Below are 22,424 nucleotides of genomic sequence, written 5' to 3' on the forward strand. Positions count from 1 at the left end.
TGGAGTAGAGGTCATATTCTTTGTGAATTATTCTTGTTGACTTGTGTTGAAATAGAGAAGGAAGATAAAAGAGTCAAAGAAGAATTAAAAGATGGGTTACTTTGTGACCTTAGTGGGAAGTTTTGGTTTTCTTTTTTTCAACTTTACTTTCTTATGGAGTTAAAACTTTGAAACCTAATGGAGGTTTTCTGTATTTAGTGGGAAATTAGTGGGGAACATGACAGTTTTTAATGGTAATTTCAAGATTAGGTTAGTTGGAAAGCAGGAAAAAAAATTCTAATTTCAAAATGAGCGTGAGGATATGAACTTCCAATGTTAATGGAGTACTAGTTGCTTAGTTGTTTAGGGAGATAAGATGGTTTCTACTTAATATAACCAAAAACTATGGTAGGAGATGTATATTGAATGAATTTACTATCTTGAAATTGACAAATTATAATATAGATTCATACTACTTTCATATTCCATTTTATGTCACACTATTACTATGGAAAGAGACATATTTTTCAAACGTTTAAGAAAATTTTTAGTTGTACAAATTTGTGATCTATGGTGTTTCTTGTATAATTTCTAGAAATGTGATTCTTATTTAAAAGATATATTATAGTGTGATATATGGTGTTTCTTATGTAGTTCTAGGATTTTTACTTTTTATTTTAAAAAAATCAAGACATCAAAATTTACCAACAAATAGATAATTTGACTCTCATATTCGAACTATATACATGTCGATTAAGTTGATTCCGACGTTCCTTGATTAATACCAAATCGAATCAAATATATTCGACTTTTTAGTCGGCTTGGTTTGGATGTTCAGTTTAATTGGATTAATCGATTTGGTTTGAACATCCCTAAATTATTACGTTCATTTCATTTTGTTTGTTGTAGTTTGACATGCACAAAGTTTAATAAGAAAATAAATTTTTTTAAAACTTGTGGTATTAAATATTTTATAATATTTGTGTGAGTATAAAACTTTTGAAATTTGTGACGCTAAATATGTCATAACATTTGTATAGTTATAAAAGCTTTTCATTGTTATTTTTTTTGGAATAAACTAATAAAAAAATATCAAATAAAACGGACCGGAATAAGTACTTCTAATTGTTGGACGTTGATTCTTCTTAATGTTCATTTCCAACCTCTCTTTCTTTGAGACTTTTGACAAAAACAACTCAACAAAAACGTTAAAAAGTGAGGTATTCGAAAAAAATGCTTAGTAGAATTGAAAGGTGATCTAAGTTTTGCTTTTGATTTCCCGTACTACAATTGGATTTATTCAGTTGAATTTTAAAAAATCTGCTTTCTTCAACCTAGTGGTAAAGTTTACATAAAATTCCTAACAAATAAAGGACTGATGTTTGACTTTTAAAAACATGTGTGCCTTACATGTAATTGACCCAAATAAGTTGGGCTATCACAATTTACAAATGCACATGCAGTCGGGTCCGATCCGACTAATTTGGACGCTAAAACCCTAAACCCTATCAACCTTGTCCAATATCCCCAAGATCTTCTCTTTGCTCAAACTTTCTTACAATTCTACAATGGCGTCAAGGTGTAGTAGAATTATCAATAGGGCTTCAATTTCTTCTATCAGATCCGCCATTAAATCCAATTCCCAATCAGCTTCTTCTTCACAGTCGTTTCCCAGTTTCTCTGCCTCAACCAGATCTACATCGTCCCCTCTCCGTCGGTTCTCTTTTTCAAGGTATTTTTCGTTTGCCCCAACGTCTATTGTTTGTTAATTTGTTTTTTATATTTGTACTATTCGGGTTTGCAGAATTCCGTCGGAACTGGGAGGGTTGCAGTCAATGTTGCCGCTACACAACGCAGTTGCTACGGCGAGGATGACGTCATGCCTGAGCTCAACATCGAGGAGTTGCAGAGCTCTTTCACAGGGTACTCTCTGCTGCACCTCTCCAGACCTCTAGCATGTTCCATTTATAACTGCCCCAAATTAAAATAAAAACAAGTATGTGCTTGTTCTTACTGTTTGTTGTACATGTTTGCTATTTTTTCATTTTTTCTTTTATCGTGCTATCTGTTTCATCTTCTAGATATTATAATTGGAGATTAAATTGAATTCTTTCCCGGGAGAAGGGGGGAACTTCTTAAATATTTAAATCACTAATAACTGATGCTAGCAAAAGGAATTTTGATACGGAAGTCATTTCTAGAATCAGTAATTACTAAATCACAATAATTACTAAATCAATTACAATAGCTAGCAATTTAAAATGGAATTCTTTCCGGGGAGAAGGGGAACTCCTTAAATATTTAGATAACTAAATTCTGCTAATGGCAAATGGAACTTCGATATCTGAGACATTCCATAGTATTTCAGAGTTACTAAAACAATTACTGTACAACATTTTTGATCAAGACTTCAACAACTACAACAGCTAGCAGTCATTAGTCAAAACCACTTTCCTTATGAATACTATATCCAAATGGTAGAAAATAGTTGCATAGTTGTAGGCTACCGAAGAATGGTACACCAGTATGATTATTAATTTGAATGTGCACAACCATATGACATCAATTACATATACCAATCAGAATTCGAGTTAGTGTTGCACAGTCTTGAATTGGCTAGATGACTGTCTAATCTTCCTTTTACTGAAACATGTAGAGTGATCTTATGATGTTTGTGAGATTTGTTTAATATTTTTGCCTATTCTGGTGCTTTTTTCCTACTTCTCATATTTCAATGTGCCAGTGTTATTTAGGTAATTAGATCTACCTACATTCTTTGACCAGTAGCTCTGCCTACACTTTTTTGTCGGAAGTAGCTCTACCTACACCTTGCACCAGCTTAGATATGGTGCTTCTGTTTCTTGCATTTTGTGTTAAGGACTGGACATATTTATGCGGAGAGGGGGCAGAAAAGCTCTTCTTGATTGACTTCCCTCCCCCCTTTCCTTTTTTCAACAAACTGTATGGGAGAGTGTCTCCTATTGAGAAGAAATTGCAGAGTAATATGGTATATCATCCTTGCCTTACTAGCTTCTTCTAGGCTTCTACATAGGATGAGGCAGAAGTACCATAGAACTTGTATCGCTTTCGCAGGTTATTTATAGTGAGTAGTGACTAACAACAGCAATGGATTCACCTCAATAATGCTCTACCTGATTACTTGTACTCTAGAAAAAGAGAGAAATCTGAAAGGCATTTTTTTAACATGAATGGAAAACCAACAAATTAAAAGTGAGATGGTGAAACCTATTGTATCTTACATCTATGAACAGAACGTATGGTTGTGCAGCTGTGGTTTTCTTTTTCTTGGGCAGGAAACTGGATACCTTTTCTTTATTGCATTTTGAAAATTATGTTACTACATATCTCTTAAAAAGATTTTTTTGGGTGTAACAGAATAGCTAATAATTTGTATTCGTCGTTAAACTCCTACTTTATTCACAGCTTTACTCTGGAAACTCTATTAATATTCATGCAAGTAGTAACTGGGTTTGATTCGGTTGTCTATAATTCTACATTTTTTTTTCTGCTGTCTTTTCTTAAATTACCCATATTTTTTGTTTCCTCGTTTGGGAGGGTTGTGGTGGTGGACTGGTTGTAAAGGGTATGTAATGGGATTCTTGGAACATAGGGGCTTCTCTTGATGAACCATTAAAGCTCTAAAAGTTACTGGGTTAGCATGGTTACTCCTATGAAGCAATTGCAGTCTAAGTTGGTTTGGGCTGGAACTTCTCGCTCCTAAAATGAACCAAATATAAATCTTCTCATGCTTGTTCTTCTCTATATTATACCGGAACTCCATACAAAAAAAGTTTTTGAATCTCTTAAACACCCTTCCTAATAACCAAAGTGGGCATATATTTTGAGGTGGAAGGTTTTGATCAGCTATCTGACTGGAATATTTGGTTCCTGCAGGCACATGAATTTCCAAAAGCATGAAAGAAATATACTGGGATATCACAGGCCTTTCTATTTTGCTTAAGTGCGTTCCTATCTTAGCACCAAGTTTAATCAGCAGTTTTAAGAAAACAATTAATGAGTAGGATGGAAGCGAATTGTGCTTAGGGCTGCCATTTTTCTTTTCGAAACCTTCACATGCAATTACTGAATGTAAAAACATAAATTTAAAAGCTTTCAGAATGAATAACATTTTATTATCTTGTCGTTGATAATGTCATTTTACCTAATTCTAATCGTAGCACTTTGGGTTATCTGACAAACTGTGTTTCTGCTTCTTACCATTTAGAAAAGGTTCATTTGATGGGTAATGCCCCGAGATTATGTTTTTGAGAGTTCCTTACTTTCAAGTGATTCCAAAGTTTAAGATTCACACTGCAAAATGAAAGCTTATAATCATACCTAAATTCATCTATTAGTCGAAGGATTTTCCTATATTTCAAGCATCTTCCCGGGGCTCTGTAGGGGATCAGAGCGAGGGAGATACTGTATGGGCTGATGTTTCAGTCTTGTGGCGAGAGTGTTTAACATTATTAGGGACTTTTTAGGCCATTCTTAGGGTAAAAGAATGATGGGTTCAGCAATACATAATGAAGTAATTAATCTTATTTGTAGAGCCGACCCCAATTTGCTTGGGATTGAGGAGTAGTTTTTCTTTCATGCTTTCATCCACTATTTTCCTTTCTGTGGTTTGCTCTTCCTTTTGATTTGTTTGAGAAGGTTTGAAGGTACTTTCAGGTCATAACAATTCCATATGTCCACATCTTAAATACACACTTCTAAGTCAATGTCAGCTCTAGAAATGCTCCCAAGAATTATAGCAATCTTGTCTATGAGAATGGTCTCATTGTTCTTTAAGAAATCCAAGATACAGGTCTATAATGAATTCAAACAGTCTAGTTTTATCTTTGAAAGTCCTGCTATGATTGTTAGACATAGGTGGAGCCTGTTAGGAGACCACAAGAAGCAGATTTAAAAGTATTACTGATTAATCTTTAACAATTTCCATTCATTTTGACTTTCAAATAATGTATCTGTTTATAACTTATAGCGCAAATAATTTAAAATCCCTAGACCCATTGATCTGGTGAGTGAAACTTTGATCGTTCTTGGTGGGTTTAGGAAAGTGAGAACGCGTAACGCGTAACTGTTTCCGTTTAAACTGTTCAAGACAAAGTATCAGCTAAGAGGCGACAGTTCTGACTGTCACCTCCAGGTTTCTGTCGAAAAGAAAAGAAAAGAAAAAAAGAACCTCCAAGGGTCTGTTTGTCATAAAATAATTTTCTGACTTCAACTGTTTTTATGCTTAGCTATTATGCCCCTATTTGACAAAGCCCACTTTGGTAACAAGAATTTTCGTTTTCCCAGATAATACTGAAGGAACGTGAAATTTTTTGCTCTTCAGGAGGAGGTTGTATCTGCTTGAATTTAGCTACAACAATTTTGCCTTGGTTTTAACCATATTTTCAGACATATCATCTGTTTATTGTAGAGAAAGATAAATCAGAGTTGAGCCTCCCCTTTTCTTTTCAAATACTTGAATGCAAATTTATCTTGTATGTAATGCGGTAGGTTAAGTTTTTTCTTTTGTTGGCAAGTGTATCTGCAGTAAAATGTATTTGACTGATTTAAGGAACCTAAGCTAACGTAGTCTTGATTTTTGTTTTTCTACTTTGCCTCTGAATATTTCTCCTGATATGAGTCTTTTGTTGTTTGTGGCAATAGAGCTGGGTCTCTCGGTACCAAGGTGACTTTGTTTAGCAGATTGTCAAAGAAAGTTGTCAATTCTTTGAATGGGAAGGCAAGATTTTGTCCTAGGAAAGACATTTATGTTTAATGACTGCTCAAACTTTACAAAAGTGGTAATAGTATTTGAATGTATTGAATTTTCAGCTGGTTTTGCTGTTAATTCTGATTTCTGATTCCTTGATTACTTGGAATATTACTATGGAATAATCCTTATTTCCTTCTTTCCTTTTTGGGCCAATTTGTTATACTGAGAATGGAAGAGGTTGGAGTTTTATAACGATTAATGAGTGCGTTTTGTTTTCCCATAATTTCTTATTTTTTTGGCCTATTTGTTAGACTGAGAAGTTGAACAACGAAGGCATTCTGCCACTTATTTTGTGGCTGTAATAAGTGATTTTTTTTTTTTTTTTGGTCAAATGAAAAATTTTATTTAACAAATAGAACACGATATGTTTTTATTATTATCAATGCGTCAACGGCAAAGAACAAACATGCATGCGTACAATGTAGTCAAGCGGTCAATAAAGTGAAAGAAAATCATAGTAAATCAAAATTCAAATTATAGTGAAGGCAAAAATAGTAGGGAAAATACTACTGTATAGCTACTCTTAAAATAATAGTCGAAAAATGTATATTTTTTGTATATATATACATTTTGTATGTTATATACAAAAATTATACAAAATTTATATTTTTTCGGCTACCGAATGTAAATAGTTTCTAATACGGACTAAAAGTGATAATACTCAAATAGTAAGTTGAGGCAAAAGGAGGAAACATCAAACAATTAGGACCCGTTTGGCCATAGATTTTGTCAAAATATATTTGGATTTGTTTTGGCAAATACATGTTTGTTCATAATTTTATCCATATTTTGACAAATTCCCAAATCCCAATTGATTTTGGCCCAAAATATTACTATTATATTTTTTAATAATTGTCCCAAACTTTTGTATTTTATAAAAAAGCCCACAATTTATTATTTTGTAACAATGCTGCTTCGTCTTCTCGGTCATCTGATAGTGTATTATGTTGTTCATTTTAAAAATAATAATTTTGTACTAAATTTATTTATGTTCAGGACTATGGTTTGCGATAATATAATAAATGTTATTGATGAAGGTACTATTGGGTATTTGTGATAGTTTTTAGAACTTGTGGGTGAAAAAAAAGTGAAATATGTTTTGAAAACTGGTGTCCAAATACATTTTCATCTTCAAACCAAATTTTACCCAAATCAAAATTTTCAAAACAAATTTGGAAATTTATGGCCAAACGCTAGCTTAGTTTGTAGCTTTACTCCCCCCAATAATAGTTCAAAAAAGAGGCTATTTGCATTATACAGATACCTTCCCAACATAATAAAAAAGTACTTTCCGTTGTCCTCAAGCATGATTAGATCAGGCATCTCATCTTCTAAACCAAATCATGGCAACATAAGCTAACATTTCCCAGTATAGTTGTAGCACTTCCACTTGTCAACCAAGTAGTAATAATGGACAGAACGAGTATTCACTCTTTCTCCTCAGTAGGTTAGTGCTTCTGTTGTAAGTGTTGATTCATAAACGCAACAATGAAGTTGGCAAACAGCCATCCCCAATTTAGCCGTCCAACATTTTCATTTTCATCTTCACTGTTTAAATAATCTACCTACATCCTATTGTCCGTAGAAGTTCAAGGTTGTAGGTCATTTTCGTTTTTTGCATTTGTATTTAGGTCATCGAGTGTTTCAATTTGTGACCAAACAAGGACAAGCTTACTTACTTTTCGAGCGATAGTCCCATGATCCAACTCCAACCAGCTTCTTTTCTCACTTTTCTCTCCTTCATCTGCTCCCTCGTGCCACCAACATCTATCCACTTCCTATGCAATGCATACATATTAGACATTAGTACATAGACAAACTCGTTATCACCTTCCAATTCTATCACCTTCGCAGCTGCAACTTCTGCTATTTTTATATCCCCACAAGTGACAGAAGCACCTAGTAATGCTTTCCAAACTAATCCACAGTTTTCAAATCCCAGTTCATAAATCATTTTCTCGGCCTTACTCACATCCCCTTCTTGTCCCATGAGCTTAATCATCGAAGAACAGTGTTCCGGCATGGGACATATCTCATACTGCTTGACCATCAATTTGAAATACTCATTTGCAGCTTGCAGAGACATTTTATTATGCCAACATGCAGCTAAGACATTCACGAAAGTAATACCATCTGGTTGTAAATCTTTCACCAATTTCAACTGCTCAAATAGCCGGATCACTTCATCTGAATTACCATTATGAGCATATCCAGATATAATCGTGTTCCACGTTATCAGATTCTTCACAGGGAGAGATTCAAACAGAATTTCAGCTTCCTTCATTAGCCCACATTTAGAATACATGTCAATGAGAGCAGTTCCAACAACAACAGTCTCATTCACGCCGTACTTAATTGTGCAACAATGGATCAACCTTCCCCATGTTACAGCTGATATGTTGGCAATGCCACTTAATATACTTGAAAAGGTGAATTGATCCATAAGAACATTATTGCGATGCATGTTTTGGAAAAAATGTAGAGCTTCTTTTGCTCTGCCTCGGTTGACATATCCTGTTATTATCGAATTCCATGAGGATGAATTTGGGGTTGGCATTCTTGATAACATTTCAACAGCATCTTCTATGTTACCAAACTGTGCCATGCCACTAATTACCTCATTGTATGAAACAGTATCAGGTTCAGGCATTTGATGCAAGAAATCAAATGCCTGTTCAAGCCTGTTGTTTCTTGTATTTGCCGCTATGACAGAATTCCAAGAAATAGTGTCCTTCTCCATCATACTATTAAAAACATTAGTTGATTCTTCGGTAGAGCCACATTTTCCATACATGTCAATCAAAGAATTGCAGACCACAATGCTGCACTCAACACCAAATTTCACAATCTTAGCATGTAATAACCTTCCAACTAGTCGTAAACCAAGCGGTCCGCATGCTGATAAAGCAGCTGTAAAAGAGTACGAATCAGAACAAAGTTCCGATCTTTCGAGCTGAATAAACAAGTTCAGAGCAGCAGTGAACTGCCCAGATCGAACATACCCAAAAATCAACGTATTCCAAGAAACTACATTTGGTTCAGTCATTTCCTCAAACAACTGGTGAGCCTTATTCAAAAGCTGAGACTTGACATAGAAATTGACCAAAGCTGTAGTAACAAAGACATTGATGTCATACCCAGATTTTAGAATGCAACAGTGAAGTTGTTCACCAGGTGAAAACCAACCCAGATTGGTACATGCACGGGTCAAGTGAACCAGAGAATAAGCATTAGGCTTGGAACCAGAATTCAACATTTGAAAGTCCTTGAACAGGGCAATTTCAGAACTAAGGCCAGTTTGTGACTGATTGGAAATAAAAACGATTCTTGAATTAAAGTCATCTTCTAGATGGGGTTTGATAGTGCTGCTAATGGACTTGGAGAAGAAACAATATAGTTGCCTTTTGCTTAGTAGTTGGATAGAGCATTTCTTGACTAGTTCATAGTTGATGAATCTTGGCATTGCTTTGTATGCATAATAACCCCAACCCCCTCCCGCTTCTCTCCCTACCCCACCTCTCCCACCCGTCGGTCCAAAAGGTTTTTTTTATTAAAAAATTCAGTTTTTCTTTCTTTTCCGTAACTACCCACCCTGCTATCCACTCCAGCGCAACCCCCTTGCCCCCCTCCACTTACTTTTTTATTATTATTATTATATATTTTTAATTTTCTGTTTTTTTTATTTTTCTGCACCACCCACCCCGCGGTAATTTTTTTATTTTATTTTATATATATTTTCAGTTCTGGTTTTTTTATTTTTCAATTTACAGGTTCGAAATTTTACGAGTTCCAAAGTTATGAGTTCAGAGGTTTATGTATTTGGAAATTTGTGGGTTTAGAAATTATAGAGTGATGTTTGGCTATAATTATATATTTTTAGTGCATTACTTACCTTACATTTTGGGGCTTTAATGTTAAATTATACTATATTTGTGCTTAATTGAGTTTAATTTATGTGTAGGTAGTTTGTGTTGCGGAAGCCAAATGTATATAGTGTGAATGAGTCACAACTACTATACCAAAAATTATGACAACCACTAAATAATAAACAAGACAATAAGACAACAATAAAAGAACACCAGAATTTACGAGGTTCGGCCAATTTTGCCTACTTCTTCGGACACAATCAATATTTTATTCCACTCCAAAATTACAAGTGAAATAATACTAAAGAGAGAAGATACAAATGCCTTAAGAAGATAAAAAGGCAAAATGAGAGGTGTACTTAAATCCTAAACATTAGGCCTCCTTTTATAGGGTGAAATTCCCATTCAAAATTGTCATCCACCGATGTGGAACTTTTGACAATTTCAACAAATCTCCACCTTGGCAAAATTCCACATCTTCAATTTTCTCTCAATAAAAAATTTTGGTTGTGTCTTCATCTTCAATCTTTAGTGTTCAACAATGTTGAAACTTGACCGCAGTCACCACTTTTGTCAGCATATCAGCAGGTTCTCCGTAGTATGAATTTTCTTCACCATAACTCCATTTTCTTCTATGATTTCTCGTACAAAATGATACCGAACATCAATGTGCTTCGTCCTTGCATGATAAACTTGGTTCTTCGCTAATTGAATAGCACTTTGACTATCATAAAAAAAATTATAATATTTTTTTGTTCAATACCAAGCTCCTTTAGCAACCCCTGAAGCCAAATTGCCTCCTTCACAGCCTCTGTAATAGCCATGTACTCTGCTTCTGTTGTAGACAAAGCAACTGTTGACTGCAAAGTAGACTTCCAACTAACCGGTGCCTTTGCAAAAGTAAACACATAACCAGTAGTTGACCTTCGTTTGTCCAGATCACCCGCAAAATCTGAGTCACAATATTCAACTACAGACCGATTGCCTTCCTGCTCAAAAACTAACCCAACATCTACAGTACTATGAATATACCGTAGAATCCATTTCACAGCTTGCCAATGCTCCTTTCCTGGATTGTGTATATATATGCTAATAACTCCAACGGCTTGTGAAATGTCAGGTCTCGTACAAACCATTGCATACATCAAGCTACCAACAGCATTTGCATATGGTACCCTTGACATATACTCCTGTTCAGTTTCATCCTTTGGCGACATAGTAGTACTTAGCTTAAAATGGGGAGCAAGTGGCATACTAATTGGCTTAGTCTTCTTATCTATGCCAAAACGCTGTAGTACTCTCTTCAAATATTCTTTCTGAGATAAACAGAGTTTCTTTGAACGTCTATCTCTTATTATCTCCATGCCAAGAATTTTCTTTGCCTCACCCAGATCCTTCATCTCGAACTCCTCCTTCAGTTGAATCTTCAACTTATCAATTTCTTCCGAATTCTTGGAAGTTATCAACATATCATCAACATATAGGAGAAGATATACAAAGGAACCATCATTAAGTTTGCGCAAATACACACAATGATCGTATTTGCTTCTCTTGTACCCTTGCCGCAACATAAACTTGTCAAATCACTTGTACCATTGTCTAGAAGATTATTTCAATCCGTACAATGATTTTTCAAGTTTGCATACCATATTTTCTTTTCCAGCAACTTTGAATCCTTCTGGCTGAGTCATGTAGATTTCCTCCTCCAAGTTTCCATGTAAAAATGCAGTTTTTACATCCATCTGAACTAGTTCCAAATTCAACTATGCTACCAAAGCCAACATAATTCTAATGGAGGAATGTTTTACAATTGGAGAAAATACTTCATTGTAATTAATTCCCTCCTTCTGAGCATATCCTTTGGCCACCAACCTTGCTTTGTAGCGAACATCTTCTTGGTTAGGAAATCCTTCTTTCTTTGCAAATACCCATTTTCACCCAATTGTTTTCTTTTCCTTCGGGAGATTGGCCAATTTCCATGTATGATTCTGATGAAGGGACTGCATTTCTTCATTCATGGAAATCCTCCACTTATCTTCTTCTGAACTTTGGATTGCGTCTTTATAAGTGGTAGGAACACCATCAACTACAATTGAGGTTGCACAAGCAACCGTCTCTATGAGACGAACAAGTTTCGTTATTGTCTTTTTTGGCCTGCTGGTTGCTATTGATTCATGTCGAGGTTCCTGAGTTGGAATCTCCCTCTCTACTGGCTCTTCTTCCAGAGGGTAATCTTCATAAGTTTCCTCCTCTGCTTCTTGTGTAGGAAAAATAAATTTTCCCTCAAACTCCACCTGCTTTGATGCACTACCAGTTTGTTTGACATCTTCAACTGTCACCTTATATGTTATGGCAGATTCATCAAAGGTAACATCTCTGCTGAATATAATATTCCTTGTATCTGGACACCATAAGCGATATCCTTTGACTCCAGAAATAATCCCCATAAATCTAGCCTTCTTTGCTCTCGGATCCAATTTTGACTCTTTCACATGATAGTATGCAATTGAGCCAAACACGTGCAAAGAGTCATAATCTACAGCAGGTTTTCCATACCATTTTTCAAATGGCGTCTTGCCATCAATAGCAGCAGATGGTAGATGATTAATGAGGTGGCATGCATATGTAATTGCCTCAGCCCAAAATTTTTTGCCCAAGCCAGCATTGGACAACATACACCGTACCTTCTCCAGTAAAGTCCGGTTCATACGTTCTGCCACTCCATTTTGTTGTGGTGTATGTCTGACAGTGAAGTGTCGGACGATGCCATCATTTTAACAAACCTTATTGAAATGATAATTTTTGTATTCACCTCCATTGTCTGTGCGAATAAACTTGATCCTCCTGCCTGTTTGATTCTCCACCATCGTCTTCCATTTGAGAAAAATTCCCAACACTTCATCTTTCCTCTTCATTGTATACACCCACACTCTTCGGGAAAAATTATCAACAAAGGTTACAAAATAGTGCTTCCCACCCAATGAAGGTGTTTTGGAAGAACCCTAAACATCAGAGTGTACATAATCCAAAATGCCTTTAGTATTATGGATCGTTGTACCAAATTTAACCCTTGTCTGTTTTCCTTTGACACAATGCTCGCAAAACTCCAAGTTGCAAGTCTTTACGCCTTTTAACAATCCTTGATTAGATAGAGCTTTCAAGGATTTCCCTCCAGCATGTCCCAAGCGCATGTGCCATAGCCTGGTTGCTTCTGCCTCTTTGTCATAACTGGATGTCACCGTCGCTGTCCCAATAACTGTACTACCACGATAGCGGTACATGTTATTGTTCTTCCGATTGGCCTTCATTACCACTAGTGCACCGGAGCATATTCTCATCACTCCATTTTCTGCAATGATTTTGAACCCTTTTGATTCTAGGGCTCCCACAGAGATGAGATTCTTCTTCAAACCCGGTACATATCGAACATCTGTTAATGTTCTGATCATTCCATCATGGCTCCTTAATCTTATTGAACCAATGCCATATGAGGTAAGAGGGCTGTTATCCGCTGTGTGGATGACTCCATATTCTCCTTCTTGAAAATTCACGAACCAGTCCTTGTTGGGACACATATGATAGCTACAAGCCGAGTCCATCAACCATATGTCTGATGATGTTGATAACTCTGTTGTAACTAATGAGAAGTCTGAATCATCACAATCAGCTACATTTGAATCCATAATGGCCTTTCCATTGTTATGTCTGGCCTTATTCTTCAACTTCGGACAATCTTTCTTCCAGTGCCCCTTTTCTCGACAAAAGGCACATTCATCTTTGCTGGGTCTAGATCTCGACTTGGATCTTCCCTTCTTAGTCCTCGTTTGATTTTGAGGACGACCCCTCACAATTAGTGCTTCTCCTTCTCCGCCCTTCTGTTTTTCTCCCTTTCTTTGTTCATAGCTGTACAAAACCGAACAAACTTCTCTGAGAGAAATTTTGTCATTTCCATGGAGTAGAGTAGTTTCAAGGTGCTCGTACTCATTAGGAAGTGACCCTAACAACATCAAGGCCAAGTCACCATCATCAAAAGTTGCATCCATATTTTGCAAATCTGTGACGAACTTATTGAAACTGGTGATATGTTCATTTATTGTGGTACCAGGAACATATGTGAAGCGAAACAGTCTCTTCTTCATGTACAATTTATTTTGATTGTTTTTCTTCAAAAATTTATCCTCCAGTGCTTTCCATAATTTACTTGCAGAAGTTTCTTTTGTGTATGGATATTTCTGATCTCTAGCAAGGTAGGATCGAATGGTACCGCAAGCAACACGATTGATAATTTTCCAATCTTCTTCTCCAATAACATCTAGCTTCTTTTCTTCAATGGCAAGATCTAGCCCTTGTTGAAAAAGAACATCTAGAACCTCACCTTGCCACATCCCAAAATGTCCTGACCCGTCAAAAATTTCTATCGTAAATTTCACATTTGACACAATTCTTGTCATAAGCGAAGATGCCAACGATGACGTATTATTGACACTTGATGTAGATTCTTCTTGTTTACTGTCTCCCATTTTGACACAAATATTATTTAGTAGCTGACGACACAAATCAAGATTATTTCCTTTCTGGTGTGGAAGATCAGACTAAGCTGCAACCACAGAGCATACTCAGACAGAACCTTGACTCAGTTACCAAGATAGATCTTTTCTGATGTGGAAGATCAGACTATGCTGCAACCACAGAGCATACTTAGACAGTACCTTGGCTCTGATACCAATTGTTGCGGAAGCCAAATGTATATAGTGTGAATGAGTCACAACTACTATACCAAAAATTATGACAACCACTAAATAATAAACAAGACAATAAGACAACAATAAAAGAACACCAGAATTTACGAGGTTCGGCCAATTTTGCCTACTTCCTCGGACACAATCAATATTTTATTCCACTCCAAAATTACAAGTGAAATAATACTAAAGAGAGAAGATACAAATGCCTTAAGAAGATAAAAAGGAAAAATGAGAGGTGTACTTAAATCCTAAACATTAGGCCTCCTTTTATAGGGTGAAATTCCCATTCAAAATTGTCATCCACCGATGTGGGACTTTTGACAATTTCAACAGTTTGAACATGAAATTTGGGAGCAAGATAAATATTTTAAGTATATTTTATACATTACAATTAGTAGCTCGTAAGTACCTAATGATAGTAACATTATGACATTATGATGGAGGAAGTTGAAAGTATGAACATTAATTAAGTTAATTGGCTGAAAGTTTGCAAAAAGACATGAAGCATCAATTGGAAAATAAAATAGAAGAAGTTAGGCAGCAAATAGTGGAAGCAGAAAGAGTCACGCGACGCGAGAGAAATTCCTCGCGTTAGGTCTCGCGTCCAGCACGGGCTGCTTCGCACGTTACATGTGGTAACGCACGGTGTTTGAGATTTGCGGCAATTGTATCTCCTTTTTAGTCTTGGATTTGGTTATTTCGCCTAGGCCTATTCCTACATCTATAAATAGTCATTAACACATTTTTTATATAACTTTTGATCAAGGGAGACCACAGAGCCGCCGTGGAGGCCGAGTTTCATCTTTTATTCCGCCAAACTTAGTAATTTTTATGTTCCTTTGTATGATTTATTATTTGACTACTATGTCTATGTGGAGCTAAACTTCACGTTCTAGGGTTCTGGTTCTTTCATGACTATTGTTAATCGAATATTGATTTTAATTTCTTAGTTTATTGTATTAGTTTATTTATTCAATCATGCACTTAATTATTTGATTGCTTGATCACCAATTGAATATTATCTACGAACCTAGAATTGAACTCGAAAGTGGAAATTCTAGATTGCATATAGGATTGAGTAGAGCAAGTTCTTGAACCTGGGCATCGGGGAATAGATACGCAGTTAGGATAGACATATACCTAATTGCCTTGCTTGGTTAATTTACAGGAATTATAAATGCGTTCTTGTAAGTTCTAATTCTATAGACATATAGGCGTTAGGTTAGCTTGAATAGGCGAGTAAGAACTCGACAGATTTTTATGAGCAATATTAACCATGTTAACCAATAAACTAAATAAATTAGTTAGTCAATTCAATTGAAGAATACAATAGGAATGTTAGATAACTCATAACCCTAGATCATTTTCATCACATTGATAATATAAAAATATGTTCTTCCTTGTTTAAAGTTTATTAGTTATTTTCTTTTTAGTTTAATTATTTTAGCATCACTATTTTTGGGTTTAATCCTTGTCCAGATAATTAGGATAGTCTGATCTAGTTAATAGTTGATAACAAGTCCTCGTGGGTTCGACATCCGACTTTTAGTAACTTTATGACTTGACGACCGCGTATACTTGCGTGTGCGTTTGGCCGCAATAAGTTTTTGGTGCCGTTGCCGGGGACTTAGAATTAGCTATTTCTCTAGATTAGACATTTATATTTTTTATATTTTTAGTTTAGTTAGTATTTTTTTATTTATTTTAACATAGCATCTTGGAATGAAAATTGTTCGAATGATGATTATTCTTATTTTGATGATCCTTGTCCATATTGTGGAGGACCCCACTGGTGGAAAAATTGTCAGAATATTTTCGGGACCGAGTTGTGCGCACAATCTCAATTCTTTGAGTGGAATATTTGTAATATATGTGGTGGTCAGGTGGTCATTGGTATGGTTGTCCTAATTCTTTTTATCCTTCTTTGAGCCCATATTATGATCTTTCTAACAGTGTTTGTGAGTTTGATAGGGGCAATGAAGTGCAGGATATGGAACGTAATGCATACATTAAGGATATTTTGAGGCAAGTAGCAGAGCATCATGATGAACTAAAAAAAAATATGAAAAGAATGATGGCAGCAATCACAGGCATGAAGGCCAATATGGAAGAATCAAATGAAGAGAGCGAGTGCCAGCAAGAGGAAAATTTTGAAAAAGAGGAGATATTGAGTCAAACTTGGCTAGTGGAATAAGCTGAAAAGTTAGAAATATATGAGGCTCAACGTGAAGAAATTACAAATGAGATGAGATACTTTATAGAAGGAAGAGCTGAACTGGGACAAGAGATTGATAAATTTGGCACTGCTATTCATGACTTAGAGGCTCAATTGAATGCAAAAGTTGATGCGTCTAATACCCAACAAAATAGTAATGAGTTGTGTGAAGATGAAAAAGAGCTTATATGCCAAGTTGAGGAGCTAAAAGTGGAGAGCCAATCATTCGAGCATATTTTTGTTGATGATGCCCATGTTGAAAAAAATAAACTAGAGCCATGCGAGGAAACAAATAATGTTATATTTGAATACTCTAGTGCATGTAAGTATGAGGATGTAAAGAGTAATACAATTCTAGAGTTAGGGCGTATTGATCCTCATTCCATATATTTTTCAACACTGTGTTTGGATGATGACATGAAAATCGAGTCATCTGAGCCTTTGGAGGAGCCAATGGACGAGGAACGGGGTGTTTACATTCTTGAATTTGGCGTGCCAGAGAGATAGAATTACATACCTCATCTGAGGGCCAAGAAGTGTAGAATGCGATATTGGTTGCTTGGCCCAATTAAATTTATCTCACCGCCCCGGGAGCATAACAGAAAGTTTGAAGCCAAATTAGGGCCTCAATTTATAAGTTCGGGGTGGAGGCAAAAAATGGTTCAAGTCGTGCCGCGACTTTAAATTAGGCGCTTGTTGGGAGGCAACCCAGCTTTACTGCTTTCTTTTATTTTTGTTTTTTATATTATTTTTGAAGTATTTATTTTTATTTTGTAGGATTATGAGAAGAGGAAGCGAAGCCATAAGAAGTATGCAAAAGAGAGCTAGATGGTTGGGACTAGGTGTGGAGTGCCCACGCAAAGGACCATCCTTGGGAGAAGTCTGAGTACCCCGTGAGCTGCTATTGCTTCGGCTTTTGGCCTTTCAGGGAGTTTCTCTTACCCTCTTGATTTTATTTATGATGTGCATTAAGGACACTGCACTCTTTTAAGTGTGGGGTGGGAGAATATTTTTGGATAATTAGCTTTTTAGTACTTTAGCTTCTTATTTTTTGTTTTTTTAGTAGTGTAGTATTTTAGTAACTTAATTTTTTTTTTAAAATCAAAAATTAATTATGAAAATTTGGACTTTTCCCGATGATGGATCTCCTAGACAGTTTTCTTGAGGGATTAAAGTCTAACAAAAAAATACACACAAAAAATTAAAAAATAAAAAAAGTCCAAAAATACGTCTTTTAATTTCTTTAGGTAGTAATAATCCCCCATGATTTTTCTTTGTGCCCCGGTTCTTTTTCATGGGATGTAGTTTGAACCGAATAGTAGTTTTTCTATTTTTAGAGTAGGTTAGACTTTAGGGAATAAATGGATGAAAGATGAGATTCCTAGGCGCCCTTGACTTGTTTGATAGTAGCATATTTAGGCTTTGACATGTGTAGTATTTTTCTTATATTTTAAAATTATCTATGATGCCTGTGCAAACTGGATAGCATGTTATTGACGTCTCTGTCTCATTTACTTGACTTATGGTCTCTTTGTACTTAATGATTAATATCTCGTGGCTCCGTGAATACTTGCATTTGTTGAGAGTCGGAATGGGACCGTCCTTACTGAGTCATGTGCCATGTGTGGTAAGGTTTTTGTGTAGTCCATATATTGTACTTGTGTCTAGAACTTGCCAGTATATGAGTTTCGCGAAAGTTTAGGTGATGCTCCATTTGAAAAATAATTTTAGGCTTTCTTTGATCTTTTTGAGCTTTATTGCTTACCATGAATAAAATTTATCCCTAGTTAACCCTTTTGAGCCTATAACTTTTATTTGGCACCCACATTAAAAGGTCAATATCCCTTTTATTCTTAATTGATATTATTTTGATCATTTTACCTTTTAAAGCACTTTAATTGTAAAGTGAGCGCTAGAAGAAGTGAGGAGGGAATTTTGGTGGCTTTCGAGTGGAACCAATAAAAGGAAGAAATGTGCACTTATTTTGTAAAGGAATACACCACTAACGGAAATTGTAAAAGAAGAGAAAACTATTATTGAAAGAAAAAGGAAAAAAATATAGATAAATAAATTGACATCTTGTTCTTGCTAGTGGAGTATAAATTAAAGTAGTGCTTAAAGAAAGAGGGAACGTTTTGAGGGGTGATTTTAGTTGTGAAATTGAAGTTGGGTTTGAAAAATTTGCGCTTGAAAGTTAATTTTGTGATGTGTTAAAGTGCTTAGGAGGGTGGGCCACTTTTTCTATATATTTTCTACCCATCCCTTAGCCTACATTACAACTATGAAAAAGTCCTAATTGATTTTATATCGAGCGAGCTTACATTAGTAGAGATTTACATTATGGGCAAGCTTATGGTACCAATTGCATGCATGTGACTTCTTTGGGAGAGTAAGCGATTTCCTTTGATATATGTGAGTCCTTAAAATATATTTGAACATGTGATTTGAATATGTGGATTCAACTTACTCTCTTATTCTTGTTGTGATGGCACATGGTTTCACAGGGGATATGTAACGTTATTAGACTTTTCTACAATGTTGAGTATTCAAGCCATGAGTGCATTGTGACATTGAGTCGGTTTTTGAGGTTAGGATTGTTATGAACATGTTGTCTTTGTTTTGAATGTTTGTGAAGTATGATATAAAGTGAAGGGGAATGTATGTGATTGCATATGCTAGAGTTTAAAGGTTGCTATCAACCATATAGTCATTGGTATATTGTGCTTCAAATGTGTTACATATAAAGTGTTCAAGGTTAATGTAAATTGTTGGTTGACTCGAGGACGAGTAACATTTAAGTGTTGGGTAGTAATATTTTGCTATAATTATATATTTTTAGTGCATTACTTACCTTATATTTTGGGGCTTTAATGTCAAACTGTACTATATTTGTGCTTAATTGAATTTAATTTATATGTAGTTAGTTTGAAGATGAAATTTGGGAGCAAGATGAATATTTTAAGTGTATTTTATACACTATAATTAGTAGCTCGTGAGAACCTAATGATGGGAACATTATGATGGAAGAAGTTGAAAGCATGATCATTAATTAAGTTAATTGGCTGAAAGTTTGCAACTTCTTATTTATCTTTTTTTCTCATATTTTCACAAATTTCTCATCTTTTTCCCTTTCTTCTATGTAAATTTTGAGTATTTAGATCCTTGGCAGCAAATTTAAGATACATAATTAATTCTCATCTTTTAGAGTAAATGCATCTTTTCTAATCTAGTCAGTTACAGCGTAATGCAAATTTACAACTTCATGCGCCACTTCATTACAGAATTTGAAAGGGCTCTTCAACCTTAAATTTTGAACACCACTATATAAACAGATATACCATATGCATTCACAATTTCACTTTTTCACAATCCAAATCTCGTGCAACGTGAATTAGCATAAATAGGTCAGATGCACTGATGAATGAGAGCAGAGGACTACTATCAGAGGCGGATCTAGGATATGAAAGTGACGGGTGCCATAATTTTCTTTAATGTAGACCTTGTAATAATTAATATAGAGTTTGTTTGAAACGCTTGTTCAGTTTTCATTTTTTTTAGTTTATTCGGGCAATTTAATTGGCATTTTTTAATTTGCAAATATGAAAATTACATCTCGATCGCATACCCTACTTGTGAGATTTCACTGAATATGTTGTTGTTGTTATTGTTAAATGAAAATTACATCTCAGACATCAAGAAGCAAATGTAATTAGCATTTTAAAGAAGGAATCACACCTTTATTATTAACAATACAAGTACTCAATATTTTCAATTGGGAACTACATCTTTTTTGTATGCTAAAATAAATCTGCACAAGTAAAATAACATCTCTAATAAGGGAATTTTACCAATCCGAATAAGAATAATAAAAAAATATCTTCAATAGATAAATTATACCCCATGAGTAAATGCAGAATTAGATAAATTACAAGATTCCAAAAAATAAAATAATAAATCTCATATTTTTCTAGGCAATGCCTGCGAAATATTTATCACAATTTAATAGTAAAGAGATTTAAGTTGTATTTAACAATTATAGAATAGCACAAATTTTTATGTTATAATAAAAAAATTATAAAAATTAAAGTTGATCTCAATCCAAAATTCCTATCAAGACCCAAGTTTTTTGATTTTGAAAGAAAAAAATTACTTTAAAAGATTTGAGATTAAGAGAGATGCTTATTTTATGAAAATTTAAATTTTGGAGGTAGCCAAAAAGGAAAATGATTGGCACAAAGGAAATAAAATGCAGAACGAAAAGGGAAAGTCAGATAAAGTTCAAGATAAATTCGAATTTGAATTTTACACACGAAAAAAACTTTTAAAAAGGTGTACCGGCTATGTCACCTTTGTCTAGTTTGCAACGGGGGGTGGCGGGATCAAATATTTAACCTCGGTTAAAAAAATTTCTAGATAAATATATAATAATTTTACCAACGTAGCGGGTGTGATACCACCCCACCCTAAAGGGTGGATCTGCCACTGACTACTGCATTAAGAATCCAAAGCCATTATGTATTTCAAAGGTATTAGACACTGTTACTATCTTATGCTCTTCAAGTATTTCAATATCGTTCATATAGACACAACAAAAGGAGACGGACTTCCGCTGGGCAGGGTTTAAGTTTTAGTTTCATGGATATCTTAGGGTGAAACAAGAAGAAGAAAGGAATCAGGGGTCAGAATCTTTGTAAAAGTTTAGGTCTGAAACTACAGTATTTTTGCTACACGGACTCTTGTGTGAATGTACTTTTCTTTTATTTGTCATCTTCCTTTTTTAATTCACTGCCAAAGCGAGCACTTTTATAGGAGAAAATGATGAGAACCGTTTAGAGAATATCTGATTTTTTGAGGATTTTGCATAAAACTAGAAATAAAATATAGGCAAAAAGAGGGAAGTAATCCATATATGGAGTAACAGGAGGAAAAGGAAAAAGAATAAATGACTAGAAGAAGAAAGGAAATCAAAGATTCTACATCTAGAATCTGTCAAAAATTGGGGTTTAATTTGAAACGAATTCACTTAGTTTGTTCCATACACAGAGTCGGCCAAAATGGTAGTTTTCTGCTACTTTATTTATCCTTTTATCTTTTACTACTTCTTTCTTTATTTTTATTTTTTTTAAAATAGTACAAAATTTACAAAAATGAAATAACTATATACAAATATAAATACAGGAGACTATAATCTAATACTAATAAACACACATGAATAGTTATATGGATTTGGGGATAGAAAATGTCTCTACTAATGTTACGCACAATCCAAGTACTTTGATATTTACTCTAGACGACCTTTTAATTATTTTTGCAAACAATCAAAGACATAAGGAAAATGGTCAGTGATGTAACTTATCTAGAATAGTAGCTTATTTAACCCTTAATGAATAGAAAAACAAAAGGCGAAGAAGCAATGAAGAAAAATTAAAAAACCGAGAAAGAATAGGAAAAGATATATATAATGAAAATGGATTCGATGGATGTACACCGCAATTGCCACTTAGTTACTATGTACTAGTATTGTTTTCTTTTTGTTATTTTTTAAACATTTTATTTCAGATTTCTTTTATTTGAGTAGAAGAAATTCTAGATACAACAAAAGTCTTATTACCTAATGAAAAAAACCGGTTAAAATGCAGTTCATCTAAACTCTAATTCAAATTAAAATACTAAATTCTGATTTCATCAAATATGTCGATTTTTTTTTTCATATGCGCGCCAATACACACACATATAAGATTTTATCTCTTCTATCTACTAAATTTTGTGAAAAATATTTTTAAATTCAGTGATAATTTTATAATCGCGCGAAGCGCGGGAAATTTCACTAG

The 22,424-nt window shown here is 34.7% G+C and overlaps 1 protein-coding gene across 10 annotated transcripts; it reads left to right on the forward strand.

Moving 5' to 3' along the window:
- The first annotated feature begins 1,421 nt into the window (after positions 1-1,421).
- LOC104119272 (protein NONRESPONDING TO OXYLIPINS 2, mitochondrial) lies at positions 1,422-5,915 on the forward strand. Of its 10 annotated transcripts, none has more exons than XR_011410594.1 (5): positions 1,438-1,711; positions 1,784-1,902; positions 3,895-3,961; positions 5,305-5,347; positions 5,662-5,915. XR_011410594.1 is itself a non-coding variant. In XM_009630723.4 (4 exons), the coding sequence occupies exons 1-3, from the start codon at positions 1,548-1,550 to the stop codon at positions 5,322-5,324; spliced, it is 303 nt and encodes a 100-aa protein (XP_009629018.1). In that variant the 5' UTR covers positions 1,437-1,547; the 3' UTR covers positions 5,325-5,347; positions 5,662-5,915. The 10 variants fall into 10 exon arrangements, 5 of the variants coding, with proteins under 5 accessions (XP_009629019.1, XP_009629018.1, XP_009629017.1 ...); XR_011410593.1 differs by having other exon boundaries at positions 1,784-1,975; positions 5,662-5,851; XM_009630723.4 differs by lacking the exon at positions 3,895-3,961 and having other exon boundaries at positions 1,437-1,711.
- The last annotated feature ends 16,509 nt before the right edge of the window (positions 5,916-22,424 follow it).

Source organism: Nicotiana tomentosiformis, chromosome 8, assembly GCF_000390325.3.
Source record: "Nicotiana tomentosiformis chromosome 8, ASM39032v3, whole genome shotgun sequence".
NCBI lineage: Eukaryota > Viridiplantae > Streptophyta > Magnoliopsida > Solanales > Solanaceae > Nicotiana > Nicotiana tomentosiformis.